Genomic DNA, 19,163 nt, shown 5'->3' with positions numbered 1-19,163 from the left:
CACTAATACTACAAATAAGAATACTAATGGAAAATACAGAATAGGGTAGATACTAGAATTATAGATGGAAGAATCTAACAGCTTGTCACTATGAGTAATCTTCATCCATGTTAGAATCATCAAAATCACCACCACTACCATTGTTATCTCCTCCATTCTCCTCATCTATATCTAATCCAAGATATGTATCTGCCAGTGGGGACGATGACACCCAAAGAGGATCAACATTATCAAAAGTGACTAGCTCTTCCATTAGTCCATTAAGATCCAAGTTGGCTAATGCCAACTTAACACAACTGCCCAAACCCATATCACCAAGAAACACATCCCACACCTTTATCTCTCCCTTCAACCACTCCTCCCTTTGCTATGAATAAGCCAGAGGGTGGAGTGCACATACACCATTGCCTCTGCTCTATACTACTAAAAGCTTGCTCTTCTTCAAACTGTACAAGTTCTCATATGTGCTCAAATTCCTCCTGCATCAAGAGGATGAAGTAACCTAAGAGAGGAGCCTTATGGCTCGCTGATGTAGAGCAGGACACCTTGGTGTCCAGCACATCAGGACACATCTACGGCATGTCTCCAACATGTGTTTGGCACAAATCCTGTTTCAAGACAGGTACCAAACATGTCTTGGACACACGTCCTACCCTGTCACAAGCCCATTAGAGAAGGTACAGGAACAGGATCCCTGAGAAACATGCCCTATTACTTAGGCTGTTAAGCAGAAAGGAAGGCAAAGAATATAAAAATGAACTTAGAGACAAAGGTAGAATAGATTACACATTTGGCCAGAAGAAATGGAAATAGCTTACAAACTAGTCACAACAGAGGCAGAATCTAAGTTACCAGGATTCGGATACGGATTCGGATCCGGATCCGGATTCGGATACGGATACGGAGACGGATCCGCTAGTTTTTTGAAAAGCCAGGATCCGGATACGGCAAGTACAAACAATATAAAATATTTTATAATTTTTAAAAATTAAATTTATATAAAAATAAAATAAAAACATATATTAATTTTTAAATATATAATTTTTATATAGAGTACCTATAAAAATAAATATTAGATATATTAGATAAATAGTATCAGAATTAATATGTTATTTATAAATATTAATTAAATTTGTATAAAATAAAAAAAAAAAATTATAATTTCTGTTTAAAATTTTAAATATAAAACTTCTATATAATATTTTTAAAATAATTATTAATTTCAGATGGAAAAAATAATTATTAATTTAATATATTAAAATTAATGTATCATAATATTGAAACATTAATTACTAGTTATTACATTTAAATTAAATAAACTTACTTTATGAAACTTTTAAAATAAACCTATAATTTAATAGTTATTATATTTAAATTAAATGAAGTTACTTTATAGAACTTACTTCATCAAACTTCTAAAATAAACATATAATTTAATTAGAATATCCCAACATCCGTATCGTATAGTCTTGAAATAAAGTTTATACAATGGTTAACCGCAGGTTTATAAACTTGAAATTAATGAACTCCCTTGTTAATTATTCCCACGGCTGATTTTTCCAATATAGCGTTATTCATCAGCTGACATTTTCTTTCTGGAATTCTGCGCTGAGATATAATTTGAAAATATGTGCTGACGTCAAACCATATTACACACAGATTAATGAACTCCCGCACAGATTAATGAACTCCCGCACGGCTGATTTTTCCAATATCGGGTTATTCATCCACTGATATTTTCTTTGTAGATTCTGCGCTGAGATATAATTTGGAAATATGTGCTGACGTCAAACCATATTATAGACAGACAAATGTTGGACGGGGCGGATCTTCATGGATCTGGATCCGGATCCGTCTCTGATCCGGGGATCCGCGGCTGGGCTTGAAGGATCCGGTAACATAGGGCAGAATAAAAGAATGGATGAATGAAGATGACAGTGGGTGCATGATCCAAGAGCAGAACAAAGTAAAATAGTAGAATAGATTGTAGATTAAAGACAACAAAGTGATTCTTTTGATTTATCATTTGTTACTTCTAACATGTTGGTTATTTTTACAAACCAGCTAACAAAAATGATCCCCGCGACACAAAATGACCAACAAAACCCATTCAACCTTTCTAGGAAACTGTAAAGAATTACACTTGACCAGTAAAGAAACTAGTAAAGGAAAAGACTTGAGTCTTTCTGACAGTACCATAATTCTCGTCAACAATAATTCCAGACAAAGCCAACAAAAATGAGTGGAGATGGCCTTTGTTCACAGCGTCATTACTTAATACCAATATCCCCTCCAATATATATGGAATAACCTGCAAGACAAATATAAACAAGAGTAATATGATTGCTAATAGATGCATGAAGCAACATTACAAGTCACTGTGTTTGCTTAACTAAAATCAGTAAAAGTCAGAAGCCAATCTGTTGAGCCAGCATTTATGTAAGCAGTGTTTTGGAAAGTCTTACTTTTTCAGCTTCAGCCAGAAGTGCAATATGTGGAGCTTCAGAAATTAGATGTGCAAGAGCACAATACAGCATATATCTACAACGAAGATATATATACAATTAGCAGCTTGTTGTCTGAAACTAAAATACAGAAATATAATCATATTAACACATTATGTTTATATCATACCAAATTATCATGCATTTTGTAAATGTCTGGAATAGCAAATGAAGCCTATCTAATATAAATAAAGCAAATAAAGAATATTGTTGAGATCCAAAAGAGGAAGGATCAAATGGTACCTGTTGGTACCCAAATTGGATTTCGGATCTAATTTGGGCACTTATCAGAGTTGGTTCATCGGTACATTATAGGATAGATTGGTTGATTGGTCCATCATTCAGCATCAATGGTTCAGGAGTGGATTTCAGACTTGGCAAATGGTCACAAGCTTTTTTTATTCAAGCAATAATAGTTGAGCAGGTTCCTAAGCAGATAGCTTATATACAAGTACATCTAGATGACACATCACAGTGGCAGTTAGAATGGGTTTTCAGTAGTAGTAGGTGCCCAATTCTTGCAGATCAATTGTAGCATTTAGAGCAAGTAATGGAAGGTTGATGACTCCTGAAGTCTGTGGTCATATCGGTGCCTTCTCAGTTTCTTGATTTCAAGATTTACTTTCTTCAAAATTTAACGATTCTTCAATGCCATTTTCTCTAGAACTAATCATACTTTTGGATTACCCATTATGGAGATGGGCATGCGGTTCAAATTTGAAGCAAAGTAAAGAAGATTATATTTTTAGAAAGAAAATATATTTATAGAAATCTGGTTTGAATGACAGGATGATTACATATTTGGGGACCCAATATGAAGATTTATCCATAGTTTGAATTTTAGCCAATTTCAAAACCAAGAAAGTTTTGTTCTATTTTCATCTTTGCTAATTCGAGCAGGGTGAATATATCTTTGGGGATCCAATATGCTTACAACATCAATGCTAATTTCAAGCCAATCCAAGGAGTTTGACTTTTCAAGGTCCAGATCCATTTTAGCAAACTTCTACATGTTGCTTGGTGCATCCCACGTGAGGAATACTTGCTATATTTGTGAAATCGGAGACGCATTGAGCCTTGTGGATTCCTATGACTTTGACCTAGGGCACACTAGTTGAGGAAGTTTCCTCACACCTCCTTGTGGCTATCCCTCTTGCTTTCTCTGGCCTAGACCAACTCACCATATTTAAGCCTTTCTTACAATTTTACAATTCACTTCACTTCCAAATCCACTTTGGCAATTTCTAGAGCATGCTTGCTGCATCCGACATGAGGAATCTTGCTGTATTTCAGGAATCTGAGGTGCAACAAACCATGTGGTTTCCCATGACTTTGACCTATGGCACATTAGTTGTGGAACATTCTTCACACCTCCTTGCAGCTATCCCTCTTGGTCTCTAAGGCCTAGACCAACTTTCCTTATTTAAGCCTTTCCCACTAGTTTCACAATTCACTTCAGTTCAGTTAATGGCAGGCTGCTATTTTTGTAAATTGTCGACTTATGGGCCAGTTACTATGTTTACAACCAAAGCACATTTCCTTGATGAGCTTTCTTAACCATGAAATGTAGGTTGTATTCTCTATATACACCTAAGTTGATACAATTTACTTAAGGATGATTATACCTTATGTAACAACACTTGTAGATATGAAATAATTATTATTGAATACAATGAAGAGATACGCTATTGTTAAAATTGGCAACTAGGGCCAAACTCCATATGGCTCATCTTATTTATGAAAGCTGATATTTTTCTTGGATTCCTCTCTCCGAGAGGTAGAGGATTGATCTAGAGATCATCCAATTCTGACGTACAAATGAAGTTATGAATTTATTGTGATTATGGACAAATTGTTAAGGTTGGCCAACAAACTTATGTAGGCTCAGAAGCCCAACAGTCACGTCCATTCATCCTCAACGTTTGCTATAAATACATGATGCCTCATCCTCATTTGGACACACTTCAATTCTCACACATCTCTCTCTCCTCACATGATTGGGTACAGATTTTTTGGGAGCCTCTCCACACGTCTGAAGAAGATAGAGATTTTCTGTTTTGGGCGTTGACCAGATTTGACCGAAATTTCAGGAGGCTGGAATTTCAGGAAACCGAAATTTCAAGAGGCTGACTTTGACCAGTGTTGACCCTGTTTGACTGTGTTTTTGTGAGGGAAATCTCTGTTTGGGCAGGGCCGCAGGCCACATTTCTGGGCACAGAAATCGAGGCATTCTGTAGTGTTAGACCAGCGTTGACTGCAGAGAATTGACCGCAGGTTTGACTTCTGCATTGACCGAGTTTGACTGTGATTTTTAGGACCATTTTTGGGCTGATTCAAAGGACTGTTGGAGGCCGAGTTGACTGGGTTTGACCAAGTTGTTTTGGAGGTCAAATCTGCCATGTTGACCAGCGTTGACTTTTCTGGTTAGGGATCTTTGGCTGCTATTATAAATTATCAAATTTGTAAATTGTACTATCTCTCTCTCTGCTGTACTATCTCTCTCTCTGCTGAACTATTGAAGACTATAAGAAGAATTGATCAAGGGTTTCCCCACATTGGGGTTTGTCCCTCGCTGGTGCCACATCTTGTGTCCTCTTGTCTTGGCTTGTCTTCTACTGTTTATATTTATGTTCTTTCTGCATTTTGCTAATTTGGATACCCATATTGGGCTAATAAAGAAACTGAAGTAAAATTGCTCTAAAGCATAGAACATACCATTGTTGCCTAAAATTAACAGCTATGCACCCTCTACTAACCATGCACACTTAACTTTTATTATTATCTTTTTTTAACATTGATAATCTTTATTATTTATAACTTTTATTTGTAACATTGCCACCCATTTAAAATTGCCTTGTTTCAGACAATAAATATTTTTCTGGAAGCTTTTTCCACTTGGTAAGGTATTCTTTGATGGTTTTGGAACATAACACTTTTTCCTTAGCGACAAGAATACCTTTTGGCTAAAATAATTATTTGTTAAAATTGGAAACTAGGGCCAAACTCCATGTGGGTCACCTTATTTATGGCCGCTGATATTTTTCCCAGATTCTCTCGTCGAGAGGTGTAGGATTGATCTAAAGATCATCTGATTCCGATAAGTATTTATGGAGATATGAATTTATTTTGATTATGGACAAATTGTCAAGGTCGACCAGCAAACTTATGTAGGCTCAGAAGCCCAACAGTGACGTCTATTCATCCTCAACGTTTGCATATAAATACAAGGTGCCTCCTCCTCATTTGGACACTTCACTCGCTCATCTTCTCTCTGTCTCCTAGGCATAAAAGGAGCCTCTCTCTCTCTCTCGCGTGTGGCTGAAAGGAAGACGTCCTAGGGCAAGGAAGAAGCAGAAAGAAGGACGCTAGCGCAGCAGGCCATCTCTTTGACCAGCATTGACCAACCAGAGGTGCGGATTGGGTGTCGCTGCCTCTCCTAGGCAGGCCGCAATTTTTGGCACGAAAACCGAGGTGATCTGATCTCTAGTTTGACCGATGTTCACTACCCTAGTTTAGGGCTACAAGTTGACTTCAGAAATCTGCAAATTGACTGTACTTTTGGGGTTGTTCAAGGGTTGTTTCTTCAGGCTATTCGAGGACAAGTTGACCAGAAATTGACCAAGCATTTTAGAGGTCAATTTCAACTAGTTTGACCAAGTTTGACTTTGTTGATCTAGGATTTCCTGTTGCTGATATAAAATTATAGAATTCAGATTTTGTATTATTTCTCTCTACTGAACTATTGAAGATAAAAGAATATTTGATCAAAGGGTTTCCCCGCATTGGGGTTTGTCCCTGGCTAGCCGCCACATCTTGTGTCTCTTATCTTGGCTTGTTTTCTGTTGATCATTTAATGTTCTATCTGCACTTTACTTAATGTATATGTGATTGCTAATTTGTGGCTAATAAGAAGAAAAATAAGTAAACTGCTCTAAGCATAGAACATACCATAATTTAACATGGTATCAGAACTGAGGTTAAGACAAAGCCCAAGCAAAAGCAAGAGCAAGAACAATCACTGAAGAGAAGGTTGGCAAGGCTATCTTAAAGAAATCATGGGTTCCTCAACGCACTTCCCTGTTGAAGACAAACTCCGTGAGAACTTTGACTATCACGGATGGAAGATGTCTCTCGATCTAACATTAGAAGAGCAGGAAGTGTTGGACCATGTGAGAGGCCGAATTGTTGAGCCTCCATCAAATGCATCTGCTGTTGCTAGGAACAAATGGACCAAGGGAGAAGTCAAAGCAAGGAGGATCATCCGGGACTCTATTGACAAGCGCTTGGTGGCCTATGTTTTCGAGCTAACCACCTCCAAGGAAATCTACGATAGACTGGTGAGTTTATTTAAAGTTAATGATGCAAATCAAGTTTTGTTCCTTAGAAATAAGCTGAAGGAAATTAAGAAGGGAAAAGATGAGAGTATGCAAGCATATTTCTTAAGGATCACCAAGATCAAGAACGATCTCCTATCTATTGGGGAAGTAGTTCCTGACAAGGAAATGACACTCACAACCCTTGGAAGACTGCCATCCGAATGGTATATATTCAAGACTACTCTTCTCAATAACAACGTAATTCTTGGATTTGAGGAATTGTTGGCCAGATGCATTCAAGAAGAAACAAGGATGGAAGAGCAAGAAATTCCCATACTCAAAGGTCATCCCCCTGCCTTTTCTTCTCATACTAGAAAAAAGAAACAATTCCGGGGCTAAATTCAAAGGAAAGGCTGGACCAAAGGGTGAAAAAAAAGAACGATGTTACAACTGCAATAAAACGGGTCACTATGCAAGGGAGTGCCCTGATAAAAGGGACTCACATCGGAACGATGATCAAAACCCCTCTCAAGGAAATCAAAGGAATGGCAAGTCAAATGGCAGAGGTAAAAGAAATGTCGGAATCCCGGGATGCCCGGTCACCCCGAGTGTGGTATGAGAGGATCGATAGCTACTTGATGAAGCTGGGATTCACTAGGAGTGAAGTCGACCCTAACCTTTACTTTAACGTTATAGATGAAAAGCCTCTCATACTGGTGCTATATGTTGACGACCTCTTTCTAACAGGTGCAAACCCACTCATTCACAAATGTAAGAGGAAGCTGGCTTCTGAGTTTGAGATGAAAGACCTAGGACTTATGCACTACTTCCTAGGACTGGAAGCCTGGCAAAAACCAGGGGAGATTTTCCTATCTCAAGGAAAATATGTGGTGAAGATATTGGAGAGATTCGGCATGGTGGACTGCAAGCTTGTAACTACCCTGATGGAGCTTGACTTCAAGAAGTTAAGCAGTAGTGCTGTTGGACCTGTTTTACGAAATGCTACTGAGTATCGTCAACTCATCGCAACATTGATGTTCTTGGTGAACTCTCGTCCGGATATATGCTTCGCAGTCAACACATTGAGTCAACATATGGTTGAGCCTCACCACTCACATTGGATTGGTGCCAAGAATCTATTGAGATATCTTCGTGGCACAGCCACTCATGGGTTGAGATACACTGTCGGAGATGTAAGACTACATAGGTATATTGATGCCGATTGGGCAAGGAGTGTGGTGGACCGAAAGAGCACTTTGGATGTTGTTTCTCTTTGGGGTCTGCCTCGATATCTTGGATGAGCAAGAAGCAGAAGTCGGTGGCTTTGAGCACCGCCGAGGCAGAGTACATTGCTGCTAGCATGGCCTCCTGTGAGGCAGTCTAGTTGCGAAAGCTCTTCAATGAGTTGTTTGGATTCACATTGGATACCACCGTGATCCTGTGTCACAACTAGAGAGGGATTCGTTTATCAGAGAATCTCGTATTCCATGATCACTCCAAGCATATCGATATTAGGTACCACTATATTCGAGATATGGTGCAGCGGGCAGCAATAAGGCTCCAACATATCGGTACAGATGAACATGTCGCCAACATTTTGAAAAAGCCCCTGGGAAAGGTCAAATTCCTGACTTTACGAGAACGACTTGGTGTCGTTCAAAGACCCCTGGGAAAGGTCAAATTCCTGACTTTCCGAGAACGACTTGGTGTCATTCAGGGAACCTCTTATGAGGGTCGAGTATGATGTATTGAGCTCTGGGAGCTCCAAGGGGGGTGCGAGGTACTTCTTGGAGCGACATGTGACCACAGGGCGACTCAACATCCCCTAGTGGTGCACTATGTACAGGGTAAAAGGTTCAACCTTCCCTTGTGACACCCCATGGCGACTATGGAACAGGATGACTAGTTCTCTTGTGGGTCAGGATGATTCATTCTCCATGGCAACCATGGAACAGGATGATTAGTTCTCCGGTAGGCCAGGATGATTAGTTCTTCGTGGCGTCCACTAGACAGGACGATTCGTTCTCATATGGACAGGATGATTAGTTCTCTTGTCGAGGCATCCTACCCATGTAGTCTGGGACTCATGGGAAGTACCTCTCATCTGATCAATGAGCAGGGAAAGGAGTATAGGGATCTTAGTAGTACTATCGATGAATGCATCATTGTATCTACTGTACTCCCTATGCCAGGGTGACCTCCATTGATCTAGGATCAGTGAGAGTGGTACACACTCTGAGACTGACTTCGGGTCAATGGAGGATGGTATGATACATCCTCGATCATTTCTTCTTCTTCATAGTTTGAGCAGAGCAGAATAAAGCAAGGCAGAGCAGAGTGGGGTCAAGCTATGCAGGACAGTGGATTTGATGGATAGATAGCAACGACGGTCAAATGGATTGCAGATGGAGTTCTCCCTAGTTGAGAGGGAGTGTTAAAATTGGTAACTAGGGCCAAACTCCATGTGGGCCACCTTATTTATGGCTGCTGATATTTTTCCTAGATTCCTCTCGTCGAGAGGTGTAGGATTGATCTAAAGATTATTCGATTCCGATAAGTATTTATGGAGATATGAATTTATTTTGATTATGGACAAGTTGTTAAGGTCGGCCAACAAACTTATGTAGGCTCAAAAGCCCAATAGTCACATCTATTCATCCTCAACGTTTGCATATAAATACAAGGTGCCTCCTCCTCATTTGGACACTTTACTCACTCATCTTCTCTCTCCCTCTCCTACGCATAAAAGGAGCCTCTCTCTCTCTCACACATGTGGTTGAAAGGAAGACATCCTAGGGCAAGGAAGATGCAGAAAGAAGGACGCTAGGGCAGCAAGTCATCTCTTTGACCAATGTTGACCATCCAGAGGTGCGGATTGGGTGTGGCCGCCTCTCCTAGGCAGGCCACAATTTTTGGCACAAAAACCGAGGTGATATGACCTCTGGTTTTGACTGCCCTAGTTTAGGGTTGCAAGTTGACTTCAGAAATCTGCAAATTGACTATACTTTTGGGGCTGTTCAAGGGTTGTTTCTTCACAATGTTCGAGGACAAGTTGACCGGAAATTGACCAAGCATTTTAGAGGTCAATTTCAACTAGTTTGACCAAGTTTGACTTTGATGATCTAGGGTTTGCTGCCGCTGATATAGAATTACAAAATTCAGATTTTGTACTATTTCTCTCTGCTAAGCTATTGAAGATAAAAGAAGATTTGATCAAAGGGTTTCCCCGCATTGGGGTTTGTCCCTAGCTAGCCGCCACATCTTGTGTCTCTTGTCTTGGCTTGTTTTCTGTTGATCATTTAATGTTTTGTCTGCACTTTACTTAATGTATATGTGATTGCTAATTTGTGGCTAATAAGAAGAAAAATAAGTAAACTGCTCCAAGCATAGAACATACCATAATTTAACATTATTCCTTCTTCATTGAACTTGGGAATCTTTGTTTGAATAGGTTGGGCTTGTCCCAACACCCTCTTGAGGTAAGACAAATGGAAGACATACAACAATTGTCCAATAACTTCACCCCATAGGCTACTTCGCTAATCTTTTTTGTTGAATTGAAAAGGTCCATAGAATTTTAGAGCCAATTTGTTCTTTCCCTCTTGTTTAAATGATAATTGTTTGTAAGGTTGGAGTCTTACAAACAATCAATCTCCTTCTTCAAACTTTCTTTCAGATCTATGTTGGATTGCTTGTCATTTCTCTATATTACGATTTGTAGAGATATTTTCTTTTAAAATTTTGATGATATTTTTCTCTTTGTCATGTTAATTCTTTATTACTTGGACCTCAGTGTTAATTAGTGCAAAATCCTCACATTTTAGCAGTTCATAACCATATAAGGCCTAGAAGGGAGTCATTTTGGCAAGATGTGTCGTAGGTAGAGTTATACCACCATTTGCCTAAATGCAACCATTGGACCACTTGTTCTGCATATCTGTCACAACACAACAAAGGTAAGTTTCCAGGAATTTATTTACAATTTTTCTTTGGTCATCTACGTGTCGATACTAATTTGAACTCATATTAAGGGATATTCTAATTTGTTTGCAAAAGGTTGAATTTCCACAGCACTAGAGAATCTAGGTTAGGGTCTTACAATTTCTGACACAAACAACTCAAATGCCACAACAAGACTATTGTGCACAGCGGAATAAACACAATAGTAAATCAACATGTGCACAATAGGCTAAATTTTACAATTTTCAACCCAACTTCATTATATTAACAAACTTTAATAAAATTGTCTAGGGCTCTCGTACTAGGGATCATGGCCCTCATACAATCATTGATACCAAAAATACAACTAGCATTATGTCTCAACAACTACGATAAAAATAATGCCCTGAACAAGATACAACTGACCTACTCGCTGATATAGCTAGCCTCAGCGCCTTTAAATCCATGTACCCTAAACACAACTGCTAGTCCTTTGGCTCCAAATCTGCAGCCACACTAATCTGCCTCTATCAATGAATCCTACTCCTTTGGGTCATTGAGCATATCTCACGAACTTCCTACCCTATAGTTGATCATTAATCCATCAATGAGTCAACACATAGGGTCTTCATCAACTGCCCGCTTGCTACTCCTTAGTCCTTGAAGAACACAACACTTTGGGACTTTACAACAATTCCCGCTTCTGCCTTCGTGCACTGCTCCAATGATGACAGACTTAGGGCATGGAGGCTACCCACTAATGTTGTAGATGTCCTTCCCTTATCAACAAATTAGGGTCCACTAACTATCCCACCTGGTTGGTTCTTATTCCTGCAAGAATCATCCCTTAGGCTTCTCTTCTTCTACACTTCTAACAGCTACTCTTTGTCATTCAAGAGGTTGTATGTAAGGCTTGGAGCAAGCCACTACAGCCCTCCCAAACACTGCTCTTTTGACTGCTCCAAACAACTATCCAAACTAGGACCCCAATCCTGCACCCTTCTCCTTGAAGATGTCTTTCCAGCCCTCCAAAACACTTCAAGTCAAGGTCAACAATATCTGAGGTATTCGGCCCTCTCTAGTGCATACAATACCTGCACAAAATCATTGAATTCCCAGACCCACAAGCCCACATTTGTTGTGATGCTCCCACAGAAGAATGCGGCCTAATCTGGTAGCCACCTAGGCTTCTCAGCCTCCCAAAACATGGTATCTTCGTCCCGCAATTACACATATTTTCTCGGCTTGTTACAAAGAGAGAGAATTTCACTCTTTTTATGCCCAGAACTACCCCAAATAAACTCGGTCCTAACTCTCCTTCATTGCCTATACCTGCACAAAACATAGCCTAAAAAATCACAAGAATAGATACAAAACTCGTTCAATTCTCTCCTTCGTTTGAGCTTCTAGGGCTACATCTCTCTCAAGAGTATTTGGCCTCCTTGTTCTATCTTCACATGAGAAATACATGCCTTGATTGGATGCCAAATGAGGTCTCACATCACTTGTATTTGTATGAACTTGAGTCGCAACGTCTAGCCCTCACTTGGGCCTCCACAAGGTCAAGCCAACCTTATTCTTTGTGCTACTTTGCCCACACATATAAATAAAATTATTTTCTTCCATTTGGCACATGCTCTCTTAGTGTTCTTTGCAGCCCCTTGCTCCATTAAGGGTACCCTATAATCTCTAAGTGCCAAGTTATCAAATCCATGCTTAATTTCACACCCACAAGATTGGGTGTAAAACCCACCTCTTGGGTACCTAGCCCCCAAATGACTTTTGTGGTGCCAATTCCTCCACAACCTTGTACCCTAGGGTTTGGAGTACCTCCCAAGCTACAAATCTCAACACAAAATTATCTCCAAAAGTTTTCTATAAATTTTGGATCCTATAGGTCGGATAGACGAATTTGGTCTCGGTGGACATTAACCACCACCATCATCAACATCATCACTAACAATGACCTTTGGAAATCCATGCAATTTATAAATGTTCATATAGAAGACACCGGCAATCAATTTTCTTAAACCTATCTTTTTGATTGCCATAAAATGTGCATATTTAGTAAATTTGTCAACCACGACAAAAATATTATCTTTTCCATCATGGATGGCTAATCCTTTAATGAAGTCCATTGATATCTCTTCCCATTTTTGGTTAGGAATGTGTAAGGGATGAAGAACCCCAATGTAATAATATTTTCATTTTTATATCTTTGACATGTGTCACATTTAGTGACAAATTTTTGAATATCTTTAATCATCCTTTCCAAACAAATGATTGTAGTGCATTATAGTAAGTTTTAAAAAATCCAACAAGTCTTGTTTTTGGGGAACTATGTAACTCCTTTAAGATTGTCTTTTTAAACTTTGCAGATGGAATTAGATAGATTATGTACTTGTACCATAAGATGTCATTTTTCCATTAAAAATTTTATTTTGGTCCAAATTGTTGATTATAGAAAAAAATTTGGGACCTTTGGGATATTCAACTCAAACTTTATCTAACTAATCAGGAATCACCATTGTTTTCATACATGTTATTTCATCATCCCTTTGTGAGAATGTATCAACCACTACATTGTTCTTTCCCTTTTTATGTAAAAATTGCATATCAAACGTGGAAAGTTTTTCCATCCTTTTTGTTGTTTTGTGCATAATGTCTTTGGTGTTGAAATGTGTAACTAGGTTCAATCTTCATAATGTTTATTGTAATCATCATCTTATGTATCTGATGAAAAGATAAAAAGAAATTTTATTGTTATTATTTTGAAGCATGGGTTTCATGCTCAAGGTCATTTTATTTGTAGGTCAAGTACCCATTGTGTGCTTCTAGGGCTTTGTCATAAAGACTAGGAATCAAAGAGTCATTTTTATATATGTAAGACCCCATTGGGCATTGTGTATTATGTAAGAGAAATTTATTTAAGTCATAAAATATCCTCCAAGACAAGTCAACCTTGATGCATCAAGTTGGCCCTCAAAAAGTAACAAGTCGGCATTTAACCACTATTTACACTATTTACTGAAACTTGAAGCTGGTCAAACTGTTCTTTAAAAGCAGAAGATTTTGCTGTATTCATTTCTAGTCCTTTGATGGTTGTATTTGTCCAGTTTAATTGTTCACTGGCTTTCTGTATCCTACCATCAATACCTAAGGCATTATCATCTTTCAGGACTAGAGGTATAGCTTTTGCTGAATTCTATCCTTCTCCTAGAATGATGCCTTTGTAGGGAGGAAAGGTAGTTGAAGTTTCAACCTTACTACCATCTAGAGCTAACCAGGAATGTTGTGCAGAGGAAGATGGTGCAGCGTCAGTCATTAAAACATTTTCTGGTTGTCTCTTATTTTTCCAGACATAAAAAGATATCCAGGAGTTTATTTCTTCCATGAAATCTTTGTGAAAAAGAAATCAAACAGTCACTGGACAGAAAGCTAATCAGAGAATCTGACAGCCCTTGGAATTGTTATGGTTTCTATGTGAATAAAAGATCTGAACAGATTAGAGGCATTCCCAGATTGGTTATAAATTATAGACCTCTTAATTATGTTCTGGCAGATAACACTTATCCTATTCCACACAAAGGAGATCTTCTGAGTAGAATTGCGGGAGCAAAAATATTCTCTAAATTTGATCTTAAAATGGTCTTGTACATTCCTAGAAAAAATAAGAATATCATCTATGTATACAAGCAACCAGGCAAAATTAGGCTTGAAAATAGAGTCCACTCACATTGCTGGTTTCTCTGCATGGTTCTTGTTGATCCAAATTTTAATTTTGTAAACTGGGTTTCATTTCTTCCATTATTCCTTACTACCATTTCTAAAATCCCATTTCCACATGAGTCTGATCATGTATTAATGATGCATGAGTTACCTTCTTTGGAAAATGAATATCCAAGGCTGACAGAGATGTTCAGCAAGATGCGACCAACCAAGCCAAGATATGGTCTCGGCTATCTTGAACAAACAAATGATTTGATCTCTCAATCAAGATTTGATCCACTGCCAGATAATTGCAAAAAACCATCAGTGATGGAAATGCATAAATTCTTCACTCTGATGGATGGATGCAAAAAGCATCAAATAAGTGCTCAATGGATGAAAGCTATGTTAAATTGGGATTTATATACTCATCCAGAAGCTGAACAATTTGGCCTTGTTCATACCACTAAAGAAAAGATCAGAATGTCTCAAGCATGGAAAGATTTCATGGAAGAAACAAACTCCTGGATATCTTTTCATGTCTGGAAATATAAGAGACAACCAGAAAATGTCTTAATGACTGATGCTGCACCATCTTAAATGATGTACAGTTTTCATCCTCAGCTTTGAAAAGTTATGCTCAAGAATCACTGAATAAATTGGAAGAGGTAGAAGACAAAGTTGTAGACCAGATACAGTCTACAAAAGGGCTTATATCAGATTTAGTTGAAAAATTTGATAAGTTACACATATCTAAATCTGAAAAACCAGTGCCTGCTTCCTTTTTGAGAAAAAGGAATATACAAATCCAGAATCTTGTCAAGCCAATTGACAGATTTCCTCATTTATTTCCTAAAGAAGCTTCTCAGTTTTCAGCAGAATCTTCAGAAGAAAATACTGATCCTCTAGAACAAATTTCTATTGCTTCTTTATTCAAAGAACCAGAATCCCAGATACTCCCTATCTATGAGCCACTAGAAAGTCAGTTCAGTAGATACTCTGCTCCTGATCTGAGTGGTAAGGGAAAAGTTCCAGAGACACACACTTTCTTTCCAGACTCTCATAGAGAATGGAATATAGATAATTTAAGTGTGGGTCAAATAAGACAAATGATAGATATGATGTTTACTGAATACAAGCTCATGTGCCTTAGAGGGAAAAATGAAATTGAAGCTTGTAAAACTATCATTCAATGTTTCACTGGAACACTCCTACGATGGTGGGAGATTGAATCATCTCCAGCCTTACTTGATAAAATGGAGAAAGAATTGCTTAAGGATGAAGCTGGAGACATTATCCACAATTTTGACGGCACACCACAGAATAATATGATTGGAGCCCTCACCTCCATGATTCTTGAACACTGGTGTGGTTTTGAGACAGATTGCAGACAAACATGAGGTTATTCTAATGAACCTTAAGTGCAATAAGATGTCTCAATTTGAAGACTTTCATAGAGACTGGATGCAACGCATCTATGAGGTGAAAGATTCTAAGAATCTCCTTTGGAAACAAGTATACCTTGCAGCCCTCCCTTCCAGATTTGTAGATTTTATCAGACTGCAAGAAGTTTTTCAATTACCATTTGAATCGTATACTTGGGGAGAAATTTATTCCATTATAACTAAAGCTTTGCTCAGTCTGTGTACCAATTCTAAAGTAAATAAATCTTTAGAAAAGCTTTCAAGGTTGCCTGACAGTAAGTCCATTTGCAACAAATATGGCTTGAACATTGATGATCCTCTTGTCAAAAGAAGAAAAGCCAGAAGAAAGGCAAAGAAAGCAAAGAAACAGACAATCAAGGAAGATAGGAGAAAAAGGAAGGCCCCATCAAGGCCTCACAAGGGATATTATAAATATGTCCCTAAGACCCATTATTACAAGCCTTCGGACATCCATCTCCATAGCTCTAAACAAGAGAAATGGAATAAGTTAACTTGCTGGTTGTGTGGCAAGACTGGCCATACTTCAAATAAATGTCCAATTGGCAAAGAATCCAAGAAAAACAGAGGCAAGAAATCTCAGCCTCAAAATGTACAGAGAAAAGCTGTTAAAATAGAATCTTCCATGTTGTGCATGAAATGTGGTTCAAGGAGTCACAGAACAGACCATTGTCCCAATGTTGTAATCAGAGAACAAGCACAACAACAACAACTTGAAGAATCATCCACTGAATCTTGCAGTTCCTCTTCTTATAGTTCTTCAGCTGAAGAGCTAAATATTCATGTTCAAAATTGTTTCTGTTTAGAATCAGAAGATTGTCAATGTCATTATTCTAATGATTCTCGCTCTAATTATTCTAGTGATTTCTCAAGACATGATCCACCAGCAATCCAGCAGAAACAACATAAAGAAAAAATGTTAATGGCTCAAACATCTAAAGAAGATGAATTAAATATTTTGGCACAAATCTGTGCTATGGAAGAAGGAGAAATGAAGAACAGACTTCTTGAAGCATTCCTTGACCAATTGCACTCCTCAAGCTCTTCCAAAAGCACTTCCAAAAAGCCACTTTTAATGGACGCCTCCTATGAACGAAACACAAAATCTTTTCAAAGACACCAACGGCAGGACAAAGTTCGTTCACTCATTTTGGGGGAGGTAAGTCGAGAAATTTATCACCTCAAATCTGAAATCTTTACTTTAAAGTCCAAAGTAGAAGAGCTAAAGAAAGGAAAACAGCCCCTAGCGCAAAATAACTCTACAAATACAACTACATATAGTTGGCATGATGCACCAGTTTCTAATGAACCAAAAGTTGAAATTTTTGAAGGAAAAAGGGATCTTGCAGTAGGTTTTAGAGAAATGAGAATTCTAGCAATAGAATATTAGCAACATCATGTTCATGTAGATATCTGTAAACAAAATGAAATGTTTTCATTAACTGCACTAATAGATTCAGGTGCAGACGTAAATATTTTGAATACCAAAGTTATCCCTGCAAAGTACTGGTTTTCAGCGAATAGGAAAGTTATAGGACTAGGAAACAAGACACTCAAATGTGAAGTCCCTAAAGCTTCCTTATGCTTTGATCAACACTGTATAAAATTGAAATTTGCAGTAGTTGATATCCATGTTGACTGTATATTGGGAAATATATTCCTAGCAGCAGGAGAACCCCACGGTTTAATCAAACTCCCAGGAAATAGAGCTGGATATTTCATTACTGTTCCTACCTCAGATGGTGGTCATAAAAGGATTGAAATGCCTTACATTTCAAATCCTAGAGTATCTACCATGGTCCAAACCATGAAAGAATTGAACAGAGCAAAATTGAAATTATTAGATCTCAAAGATTTAAAGTCCTTTATTCAAGTAGAAGAACAAATAAAGACACCGGCAAACCAAAAAAGGATTTCTGATCTCAGAAAAAGAATTGAAAAAGAATGCCTCTTAGAGGAGCCAAATGCCTTCTGACATAGAAAACAATACTCTGTTGAGTTACCCTATAAAACAGAATATGCAGGAAAGCCTTGCAAAAGTAGAGCTATTCCTATGAACAAGGAATACAGGGCTCTTTGTGAAAAAGAAATCAAACAATTATTGGACAGAAACCTAATCAGAGAATCTGACAACCCTTGGAATTGTTATAGTTTCTATGTGAATAAAAGATCTGAACAGATTAGAGGCATTCCCAGATTGGTTATAAATTATAAACCTCTGAATTCTGTCCTGGCAGATAACACTTATCCTATTCCACACAAAGGAGATCTTCTAAGTAGAATTGCGAGAGCAAAAATCTTCTCTAAATTTGATCTTAAATCAGGATTCTGGCAAGTCACCATTGCAGAAGAGGATAAGTTTAAAACAGCATTCAGCATACCAGCAGGACACTATGAATGGAACGTCATGCCTTTTGGATTGAAACATGCTCCATCAAAGTTTCAAAAGGTCATGGACTCTATTTTCAAGCCTTATTTTGACTGGTTGCTTGTATACATAGATGATATTCTTATTTTTTCTAAGAATGTACAGGACCAATTTAAACATGTACAGAGTTTTATACAAGTTGTCAAGAGGAATGGCCTAGTCCAATATGCGGTCTGGCGTCCCTTCTACCCTTTGGCGAACCTCTGGCGAACTTCAAGCAAGAATAACTTAGACAGATACTACCTCAACAGCTCATTTTAATGCACAAGTACTCAAATGCGGAATTTTATTAATTCAGAAAAATGGATTACAGAGATCTTTATAGGATGTTCTTTCCTGAGATTGACTGTGTTTGCATTTATCAGACTTGGCTTCTTAAAAAGATAGCATTGTTGAAGGCTTCCTGGCAAATACACAGACTCAGTCTTTGAACATGTACACACAGATATAGACTGACTCACTATTGGTCTAGCCACTTTAGGTTCTTATCTGTGTCGAGCACACAGATACATAGGGTTCTCAGATCTCCTAGGACTTTAGAGACCCTTCGTGATGCAATCAGATCAGACAAGAAGTCCGCAGTTGCAGAGCAGGAAGAAAATTCTCTAGACTCTCTAAACTCTAAGACACTCCAACCTCTGATCCCTCAAATGAGCCTTACCCCTTTCTTATATAGGAAAAGGAGGGGACAAACATCCGACAATCGGACAGACAGACTTGGTACTTATTATTCTATCAGTCAGGGAGATGTGGCTCAAAGCGCACCAAAAGTCGGAGAAGTGCTCCGAGTCTCATGACTGAAGAATCTTCGTACTTATTTACACTG

General features: G+C 38.2%; 1 protein-coding gene across 2 annotated transcripts in view; it reads right to left on the bottom strand.

The window, feature by feature from the left end:
• LOC149258983 (MMS19 nucleotide excision repair protein homolog) overlaps positions 1-19,163 on the bottom strand; it is a 419,217-nt gene that overhangs the window by 114,548 nt on the left and 285,506 nt on the right. For both annotated transcript variants that reach the window (XM_089417142.1, XM_089417149.1), the window contains 2 exons: positions 2,466-2,541; positions 2,197-2,311 (listed from right to left, as the gene is read on the bottom strand). In XM_089417142.1, coding sequence (XP_089273268.1) covers positions 2,197-2,311; positions 2,466-2,541 — 191 coding nt within the window. The remainder of the gene's footprint in view (positions 1-2,196; positions 2,312-2,465; positions 2,542-19,163) is intronic.

Source organism: Pinus tabuliformis, chromosome 6 (genome assembly GCF_031772625.1).
Source record: "Pinus tabuliformis cultivar Carrire ecotype Pingquan chromosome 6, CPIR1, whole genome shotgun sequence".
NCBI lineage: Eukaryota > Viridiplantae > Streptophyta > Pinopsida > Pinales > Pinaceae > Pinus > Pinus tabuliformis.
Note: the sequence above shows the minus strand (reverse complement) of the source record. Positions and strands in the feature narration are given on the sequence as shown.